The following is a 9,931-nucleotide window of genomic DNA, read 5'->3' as shown; positions in this document are numbered from 1 at the left end:
TTACTGGTATTCTTACTTCTTTTTTTTCGATTTTCATGGTTTCTGAAATCAAGCTTTGAAATCGTTTTGAAAATAATGAAACTTCAGAAATACACCCAAACGATTACAGAAAATACACCCAAACGATTATAGAAAATACACCCAAAGGACACTTTATGCATAATTCAGAACTCTTTCTCTTTCTCCACCTCATATTCTGCTGCTTCTTCTTCTTTAAAAATGATTTCAGAGCTTGATATCAAAAAATAATGGAAATCAAGAATAACGAAAAAAGAAAACAAAGAGAAAAGCACGTAAATGAAGAAGGAGAAAGAGAAGGCAAAAAAACGAAAGAAAAGAAGAAGAAGAAGAGGAGGAAGAGGAAGAAGAATGTGCAGTAAGAAGAAGAAGACGATGCAGTGAAATTGTGCAGTAACGGTTAAAGAAGGAGAAAGAGAAAGTAAGAAACGAAAGAAAAAAAAAAGAAGAGGAAGAGGAAGAAGAACGTGCAGTAACGTTCAAGCGCGTTAATATAATAACTTGTAAAGACTTGTATAAAAAAATGCTTGTATATGGAGAATTTCTCCATTGTTTATTACTCGCATAAGAAATGCCTAATATGGAGTTATGGACTATTACTGAGACTGAGAAAGAAAAGCTTATAAAATTAAATTTCTTATCTAAAAGATGGTATCGAAGAGAAGTGATGAAACAATGGTTTTAGTTACGACGACAACTGAGTATCTGCTGATTGTTATTTCCAGGATGAGCTTGAACATTCTGATGGTGATTGGTAATGAAGAGACAGTGATTGGGATTTCGAGTATTCTAATTTCTAAGTTTTCAAACACTGAATGATTTGCATTGAAGTTTCTGAATGACATAGGCCGTTACATGCAGCCAGCAAGAGATAGCTTCATCTCTGCTATTCAATTAAATTCATTCATAATATGATTATACGATTGAATTCATTCCTATTTAATTATCAACCTCTACAAAACTTCACTGAAGCCAATCAATTTGATCATAGAATAATGCCTGCCAAATTGCATGGATTTATGTGCACTACATCATTGACGCAACATCTGTTGAAGCTGCAGCACTTGATTTCTTTGTTCTGGAGGAAGTAGATTTATCTGCTCTGGTGTGAGACTCATGACCTGTTGAAGCAGCGCCTTCTCCATCTCCGGTGTCAACTACACACGCTAGAGAATATCAAAACACTGAAGAACCATCCATACAAAATAAATGTTAATTCACAAAAATTACCGCAGGAGGCCGAAGTGGCTGATTAGAAGCGCCCATCAGACCAGGCACTACAGATGGTGGTCCTGGAGGTACAGAAAGCGGTGTTGGGTTTTCTGAAGGACCAGGCATCCAAGAAGACCCTCTATCAACTTGCATTGCACTTCCAGCTTGACTGCCAAAATCAGGCCCTAAAGGCATATTCCCAACCTGATATGCAAACATAACTTAAAATACGAAAAATCCAACTATGTTTAATTTCAAATTCAATATACATCATCATGTGACTCAATACTGGGACACTAATGATATCGCTAGTGTAGTAGAATTTTCCGTATCCGTCGACTCACTTGCAACTATATCCCTCCCCCCCTTGTTCTCAGTTACTCATCAAATGGTACTCAGTTAAATATAAGGCTCCCAAGTACTTTATTTCGGTATTTCTTCTGGTAAAATCTCAACAATCAACTTAGGTTTAAGGATCATTATGTGGACAAACAAGAGTCACATATGTGGCAGAAAGAGAAAAATCATAAAATAAAAGAAAAATGAATTAAACAGGACTCCAACTAGAGTAAATCAAATCACTACTTCTGCTAAGAATTGCTTTGATGATATCTTAAATTATCTACTGAAATAACTAGAAAATATAACTATTTTACTCTACATGACGTACTCTGCAAGTAATTGGTATCAACTTTCCTATTCAATAATTTTCATTTTGAGTCCAAGGCATATTTTCCCTTTAAAACAAAGGAGCAATGTTTTCTTGTAAAAGCTATTGTATATAACCCAAACTCATTTGCTACAGTTCTATTACTATGCATATAGGTTAATGCCTAATAACACCTTATATAAAGACTAGACTTAACATGAGACATGTAGAATCTGATTAGCCAAATAAAATTGATTCTAGTCAGGCATGCCAATGAACCAAGTGTTAAATTCATAAGGATGACAAAAAAATCATATAAATAGAAAGCACAAAAAAATGAATACCAGGTAGAAACAAAATGTCAAAAAACCAATCAAGCCCCAAATATTTTTACGCATGGTCATATGGCCTAATCAATTATAGTATGTGCATACCTGAAAATGTGATTGAGATGACTGTTGACTTGGAAGCAGGGGATTCTGCCCCTGTGGAAATGTAGGTCCACCACTTGCAGGCGGTTTTGTACCTGGCTGAAAATTCCATCAATAAAACAACATTATTACAATTCAACAAGACATTGGATCATAAATTGTAAATTGAAATATTCAACTCACAAGAAACAAGGATTGCGAAAGATTGTGAGGAGCACCACCGTGTTGAAAACCTATATTGGCACCCATTTGTGGAGGGTACTGGGAATGATAATTGGTTACTGAAGGTGGTCGGTGCTGTGGCGGCAATTGTGGTTGCAGAGGCATATGTGAAAATCCAGGTGTCTGCAAAGGTTGTGCAGATGAATGGGGCGGAGGGGTCAGTATGTTTGGAAGTTGTGATGATTGTGGAAGTGGCCCGGAAGACACTTGGGGAGCCAGATGTCCCTTGGGTTGCTGTGGCATTTGAGAAGAGTGTGCGGCCATCGGCTGAGATTGATGACTCATTGCAGGAACAGCAGTTGATGAGACCAGCGGCGGAGGTTGGTTCGGGTGTTTTCGTAGAGGAATCTGGGGTTGCGATACACCTGCTTGATCCTGAGAACCACCTTGCCCGGGCAATAAAGGGGAAGGCTGAATGCTTGGCTGCACCGACGGCTGAGTGTTCTGCGGTACAATTGGCTGAACTTTTGGAACCTAGAAGCAAACATTTTTCCACACCCTCAATGAACGAATTTCTACCAAAAGACGATTGTGAAACTGAAACTGAAATGGGAAAAACACGTCGAAAGCATACCGTTTGAGGTGGTTGCACCATTCCTAGCATAATTTGTGCCTAGTAAAACAAAATAAAATAGGTAATTTTAAGTTAAACAACGAATTGAGCTTGAAAGAACCACAAAGTGAATTGAAGAACTAGCACGAGTACACTTCAAAGAAACCTAGGGTATAATGTGAAGAGTCGAAAGTGTTCAAGATATCAATAATCCATTCTTGCAACTAGTATAATTAAATATAGGGTTTCATATTATAAACGTAAAGCGCTCAATTATGAAATTACAACAATAAGGAAAATAGAGTTGCCATAATCAATAGAAACAGCAAAGCAATGGAATCAAAGGCATGTGAAGAACCTGGAAAAGAGCTTTGGTTAAGATAGGGTTCTGGATGAGGATCTGCCTGGCTTGTTGCTGGTTCTGTTCGATGAGATTCTTCATCTGAGACATTATATCGTAAAGTTGGTTCTTCGACATTCCGGCCAGGTTGGCTGTTAAACCGTCGCCGCTGATCCGTTTTTCCGACATTCCTGAACGTGGCAGCACTGACCAGCCCCCCACGAAGACGACAACAGACGATTAAGAGAGTGATGAGGGAGTACTCTTAGGATTAGGAGGGTATTTTTATTTGAAAAAGATTTTTGCTCGAGCTCAGGATGAGTGTACTTTTTATGTTTGCAATAATAATCTTATTAGAGAAGATTCAAATGTTTGCAATGAGATCAATTCAAAAGAATAAGATGAAATTATCCCATCATGTTGGTAAGTTCCCATCAATACAGTAATGCATATTATAAAAAATTAAAAAAAATTCAAAAATAGACTTCGATCTGGTCTGGAGATGAACATCATCAGAGGTTAGAGATTCATGACCAGTCTACTAATATAGCTGTTGACTTAGAAAAGAGTATTTGCACTTGCAGGCTCTGAAAAATAAAAGGTAAAATTTACACTTAAATAGTTGTTAGATTGGTAAATTTGTAGCATAGTTGTTGTGTTATCACTAACTAATATTTTTCTTTATAGGTATGTCATGTATATTTAGGATTAATTGAAATAGTGAGAATTATTGTCATCATTGGCTGATTATGGAGGCCTATAAAATTAAGTATATACACTTTTTTAATCCAATATCAAGATAGGATCTTTGGGAGAAATCTCAATATAATAGGCCTCTTGCACCCAAAATCAGAAGAAAGCCATGTCCATTAACCAAAAAAAGAAAGAAAGATGCCGATAAAGAGTCTTCTGGTAGTAAGAAAGCAAAACTTTCACCAAATTAAAAAGGCAGTAGAAAAAATTTACTTGCACTTACTGTGGTATTAAAGGATACACCAAAAAGAGTTGTTCCCATAAGAAGGTAGATGATATTGCCAATGCTCTTGCTACTTCTGTAGCAGCTATTGTTGCATCCTCAAAAGTTGCCAATGTTGGAGTTACCCGGATAGAATCAATGCTATCACTGCTGACCATCAACTTGGTGAGGTTGAGGCTAATATTGTCGATGATCCTCTTGAAAATATTGATAAAGCACAACTTTCAGAGATTAAACTCACCCAACCCACATATTTTCAACCAAAAATTCAGAAACAGATAATATTAAGCTTGTTATTTGCATTTTTACATGTCTTAATATGCATAATGTGGTATTTATCAATCTCACACATACAATTTATTTTTAGATGCTTCCATCAGACCCATCTTCACCTTCACCTTCACAGCAGGTGATAAGGCCTCCACCTCCTCAGCAACTGACAAGGCTTGAAAAGCTGCCACTTAAGAGAAAAATAACACTAAGAGCAGACTCAATACAAGGAGCAAGTTCTGGGACAGTTGCACGGTTGACAAAGTTTATAAAATTTGTTTCCACCCCAGACTTCAAACCACCATGAAAGAAAAAGTTTATAACTTAAAGGTGTTGTTTGGAACATATTATATTTCTAATATTTTGTACAAATCCTTTTCAAACTATGTTATTTTGAGATTATGCTATCAGGTGTTGTGTTTTAATTTGGAAAAACTTAATTATTATTGATGATACTCTAAGCATCACTTTTGATGTATTATAGCAGTTAATGCTGTTGCTGCTTGAATACTATGATTAATTACTATGACTTTTAGTTAACATGTTTAAAGTTTGTTCCAGTTTAATTATTTTGGTATATTACAACAATTAATCTATTATTGTGATTAATATGTATAGCCAATGAGTTAACATATTTATAATTTGCATATTTTATTTTTTATTTTAGAAACACAGCTTCCACAATAGATATGGTTTATCATTTCATTGCAAATAAATATATCCCATACTTTAATTACCATTTTCTCCTCCATGACCATAACCTACACGTACAAGCCCAAACAAAATAACAATGATAGATAAAACAATATTTCACATTCTTAAAGTTCTAATTTCAGCTTCAGCCGCACTAATTCTCCATTCTAGATTGAGTTGTTGATTTGAGTTTCATTTTGTCTAATCATACACTATCATCTTCATTTATATTTGTCCATATAAATAAACCACACCATCTCTTTTTAATGGTCTAAAACACACAAAAAAATCAGAAAAAAAAAATTGAGAGGAAGAACAATATAGAACTAAAAATGGGCATTCAACTAACTCACATTTTAATTAGGACATTCATAAAATAATTTTTCTGGATTCGCGTTTGTACCAAACCAACGAAGAATGGATCGCATCCCACAAACACATCATCACGAAACTTTCCCTCCTTAGCCATGATGTCCGTTCTTCACCCAACTACCATGTGAACGACATCTACTAGAGCTTTAGGAAGTTTCATTGCTCCTTCTCAACATCCTCCCTAACTCACCACAAACAGGTTCAATCTGGAAGATTTGGGTTACTTTCTAGGTTTTAAAGTTCAAATCTAATATTCTTGAGGGCTAAATTGATACCTATAAGGATAATGATTCTTAAGAAGTTAGATATGACTTAAATAAGTTTTAATTTTTTAAAAAATATGCATAATTTAGACTAAAACCAAAAAAATACATATTTTAGTCAATTATATATTTATATTATTGAAATAAACATAATTAAATAGTATAAATTTATGAATATTAAATTAACATAAAAAGTAAGACAATTGAAAATTCAGGGATTATTTTGAGAGCTAAAACAAATTTACTCCAAAGAGAAATGGTAAAAATTCAACCAATTCTTTTAGAGGCTCACTTTTTGCCTTTTACTCTGTTGCCGGATAAGATAGGAGTATAAGATAATAGGAGCAGAGAATAAATGAGTAGTTCCTTTGGATTTTGCAAATCACCATAACTAACAAACGTGAATTTTTCTTCATTCATACACTAAAAATGAGTTTATGCATCGCAAAGCATCGGCGAGGTGAAAACTAGAAGGTAACAGCAGAAGGGACATGGTGTAACGGATGACCCTTCCTATTTCTTTCCATGATTTTGCGTGCAAGCGATACTTGCTTGCCTACCACGAATATGAATGCCTTCCCCACACCCTTGGCGCCTCTCGCTGTTCTTCCGACACGCCTCACATATTCGCTTGGATCCCTCGGGAAGTCGAACAGTATCACGTGCTCCACTCCCCAAAAGTCTATTCCCCTTGATGCTCTGCACTCAACAACCCTCCTTACTTATTTCATTATCAGAATAAACAACTCTAAATGCAAGACTTTGTTTAAAATAGATGAATACCGGTCCGTGCAAACCATAAACTGGGACACTTGTTTTGACGGTGAACGTGCAAACTCCTTCATACTAGCAAGCCTTGATTCCTGTGTCATGGCAGCATGAAAAGGCAGAACTTGTATAACTGCTCCCTTTCTATCTATACGCTTTAATGCATTCTCAACTTTTCTGCATGTTTCAATCTGCAAATTATTTCCACATAATTATAAACCAAATAAAATAAATAAAAAGAAAAAGATAAGCGCAACAAACATTCAATATTGTATAAATAGGAATTGAAATACTTTGTTGCAAAACACAATAGTTCTTGGAACAGGGCGTTCCTCTGCAAGCTGCAGAAGAGCAGATTTCTTGTTCAAAAATGCTGTATCAGTAGTTTTTTCTTGCCCATCTTCTCCACTGCAATCTACTATGATCTGAACAAATGAGAAAATAATCAGCATGGCCATTTACCGTGAATTTTATGATTCTTTAAAATGGTACAAGATTCGATTATCAATTATGTTTATATTGGAAATATCAATTGCATTATAAGTTTATAATATGATTTATAAAGGGCATTATATGTTACATGGCTTTGACACCAAAATGAACCAGCATTTCTAGAATATAAAGAAACCAATTTTATATTTTTGAAGCTGCAGTGACATATCCTATATCACAGAACAAAGTAAATAAAGCTGAAGGACAAGTCACAGTCCAGCAATGGTTTCTCATGCTCAACACATACAGGAATACTGATTCCAGTTTTCTCAACTGGAATGTACCTCTTCAAGGCGTGGGCTTATTCGGTGCATACTAGGTCCCATGATCATTTCACAATCGGGGAAAATTTCAACCAGTTTGCTGTAAACATCTCTTGGTAGAGTTGCAGTCACAAATAAGTATTGTGTAGTTATGGGTGAGGAATTGATCAAGCTTTGAAGAGCCACTTCGAAATCCTCATCACCAAAGAGAATATCTACCTCATCCAAAACAACACTGCAACAAATTATTATAGTTAGGCCAAATTATACAATTGGAAAACAAAATATCATTAATTCTACAAATATTCAGAGTGGAACTAACGGGCATAGAAATCTAGTACGTTATTAGGGACTTCACTAAAAGATATTCTAAGGGTGGTGTTTGTTAAGAAGATGATAATGGAAATTTTTAAGGTTTTGAAGCACTCAATGTATTGGAAACAAAAAATTTAAGTGTTGAAATAGAAAAGTTTGTTATCCCAATGGTTATATATCTGCAGTGGCTAACATCTATTCCAGATATCAAACATTGTTCAAGTTTCAACACCAACAGAATGTAAATTCCACATATTGGATGCTTTATGCATGTTGATGGCAGATTAAGCTAACTCCAACCGTGCGTTAATAATTATGGCATTAATAATGGCATCATTGTTAGTTCAATGATAAAACCAACATAGCAGAATATTGACATTACCAACGCTAATTAATAATTCAACCCAAACGAGATCAGCTTTTACCATCTTAGATTTGTTAACTGTAAGAAGCCTTCCTTCATAAGGAACAAAAAACGGCCAGGTGTAGCTATTAATACATCAACACCCTGTTGTAAAGTTTCCAGTTGAGTTCTTTGTCAAAAGCCACCTGTGACAACCATAGATTTAAATGGAACCCCAGATCTAGACAGTGATCGACAATTATCTAAGACCTGCAAGCAATTTTTGACAAACAAAAGTTATACCACTCTCCAAATGATGAAACTGCACATCTTTTTCTAAACTTGTGTTTGTGAAGTCAGATGATTGGCATGGCCCTGCATACTCGTAATCCCCGAGAATTATGATTTTAGGGCTTGAATTTCAAATGCTAAAAAGTAAATACTATCATGTGAAATAATGAGACATACTTTGAATCCCAAGTAGAAACTATAATTGGAATTTTTGTAACCTCATATTTTGAAATTACCCAAAAAATAACTAAAAGCTTAAGACAAATCCTTGAATAACCAACATGATTCTAAACAATAATGTAGAAACAAGGTAATCTTCCTTTTTGGTTTCATGGGCTACTTTCTTGTTCTCCTATTCTGTTATGTTTTTAACATGGTAAAAAATGTTATAAGTGGTCCAATGACTTGAAAGTGAATATTTGTTTTAATGGGACTCAATAGGAGAAGCAAAACAACCTGGGAAGCTAATTCAGCTGTTGGTGCTAGTATGACAACTCTAGGAGCTTGAGGAGTGGATTTACTGTGTCCTTCTAGTTCTTCTTGCCTAAGACGCTGAATTATTGGTGCAAGATATGCTAAAGTCTTTCCAGAACCACTTTGGTCAGCTATAATACAAGTCTTTCCAGCAATAACAGGTGCAAATGCCATGGCCTACACGACATCAAATTATAGAGTATAGAAATCAGCCACAGCATAATAACTAAAAAGCAATCACACAGTTTACAATTTATATCATAGTTACATGAATTCACTAATTAGATAATCTAGAATTAATACTCAAAGTGGTCCCTGAACTTGCAGTCGAGCCTCAATGTCGTCCCTGAACTTAAAATTGCCCTAAATTTGTCCCTGAAGTTAACAACAGCCGTCCTGAAATACTTTTTGATGATGAAATGATGACGTGGTTGGACGGAGGCCACGCTGGACTGGTAAAACATTGTCATTTCATTTTTTGCGCCCAAATAGAACATTAACAACATCGTTTAGAGTATTTTGAGGGTCTGAGCTCGCCGGCGTTAAGAGGAACGGCCAGCTCGAGAGTGATGGGAGGGACGAGGGAGGGAGTGTGTGCTACTGCGCCGTTTGAGAGTTGGAGGGAGTTAGGGTTGGTAAGGATTTTTTTTGGTGGGGGTGTGGGGGAGAAGCTGTGAACCAGGACTCCAAAAAACTGGATCGATTTATCCGATTTACTGGTTAACTGCCGATTTAATCGGGTTTTCACCAGTTTAGGATGTCAATCAGACTGGTCTAACAATCAATTCTCAATTAATCTAATTAAATCATCCGGTTCGATTTTTAGAACATTAGTTGAAAACTGAAACCATGATGACATACTTAAAAAGTCAACAACACCTTTTGTGTGTGTATTTTTTTGAAAAATGAAACCTCTAATGTAACATTAGCCTGTAAGGAATGGTGATCAATTTACACACCAAGAAAAAAGAGAGAGAGAGCAAATA

At 35.6% G+C, this 9,931-nt stretch overlaps 2 protein-coding genes across 2 annotated transcripts; both read right to left on the bottom strand.

The window, feature by feature from the left end:
- Window positions 1–565: 565 nt before the first annotated feature.
- LOC130973712 (cleavage stimulating factor 64-like) lies at window positions 566–3,997 on the bottom strand. The gene is made up of 6 exons (XM_057898348.1): window positions 3,444–3,997; window positions 3,107–3,145; window positions 2,494–3,006; window positions 2,314–2,409; window positions 1,249–1,434; window positions 566–1,175 (listed from the first exon to the last, which is right to left on the bottom strand). Exons 1-6 carry the CDS (start codon window positions 3,612–3,614, stop codon window positions 1,050–1,052), a joined length of 1,131 nt encoding a protein of 376 aa, XP_057754331.1. The 5' UTR covers window positions 3,615–3,997; the 3' UTR covers window positions 566–1,049.
- Window positions 3,998–6,206: 2,209 nt separating this feature from the next.
- On the bottom strand, window positions 6,207–9,704 carry LOC130973139 (DEAD-box ATP-dependent RNA helicase 50-like). The gene is given in 6 exon segments (XM_057897552.1): window positions 6,207–6,698; window positions 6,783–6,958; window positions 7,061–7,192; window positions 7,544–7,757; window positions 8,263–8,450; window positions 8,928–9,704. Coding segments are annotated over 6 exon segments (1,134 nt in total). The 5' UTR covers window positions 9,120–9,704; the 3' UTR covers window positions 6,207–6,466.
- Window positions 9,705–9,931: the final 227 nt, after the last annotated feature.

This window comes from Arachis stenosperma, chromosome 4 (assembly GCF_014773155.1).
Source record: "Arachis stenosperma cultivar V10309 chromosome 4, arast.V10309.gnm1.PFL2, whole genome shotgun sequence".
NCBI lineage: Eukaryota > Viridiplantae > Streptophyta > Magnoliopsida > Fabales > Fabaceae > Arachis > Arachis stenosperma.
Note: the sequence above shows the minus strand (reverse complement) of the source record. Positions and strands in the feature narration are given on the sequence as shown.

What these genes read in the sequence shown, in the direction of transcription:
- LOC130973712 (XM_057898348.1), bottom strand. Translation starts at nt 3,614, where the DNA reads ATGTCGGAAAAACGGATCAGCGGCGACGGTTTAACAGCCAACCTGGCC. An exon ending in TAACCAAAGCTCTTTTCCAG is followed by an intron (nt 3,146 to 3,443) that starts GTTCTTCACATG and finishes TTGTTTTACTAG; the next exon opens with GCACAAATTATGCTAGGAAT. An exon ending in AGCCACTTCGGCCTCCTGCG is followed by an intron (nt 1,176 to 1,248) that starts GTAATTTTTGTG and finishes TAGCGTGTGTAG; the next exon opens with TTGACACCGGAGATGGAGAA.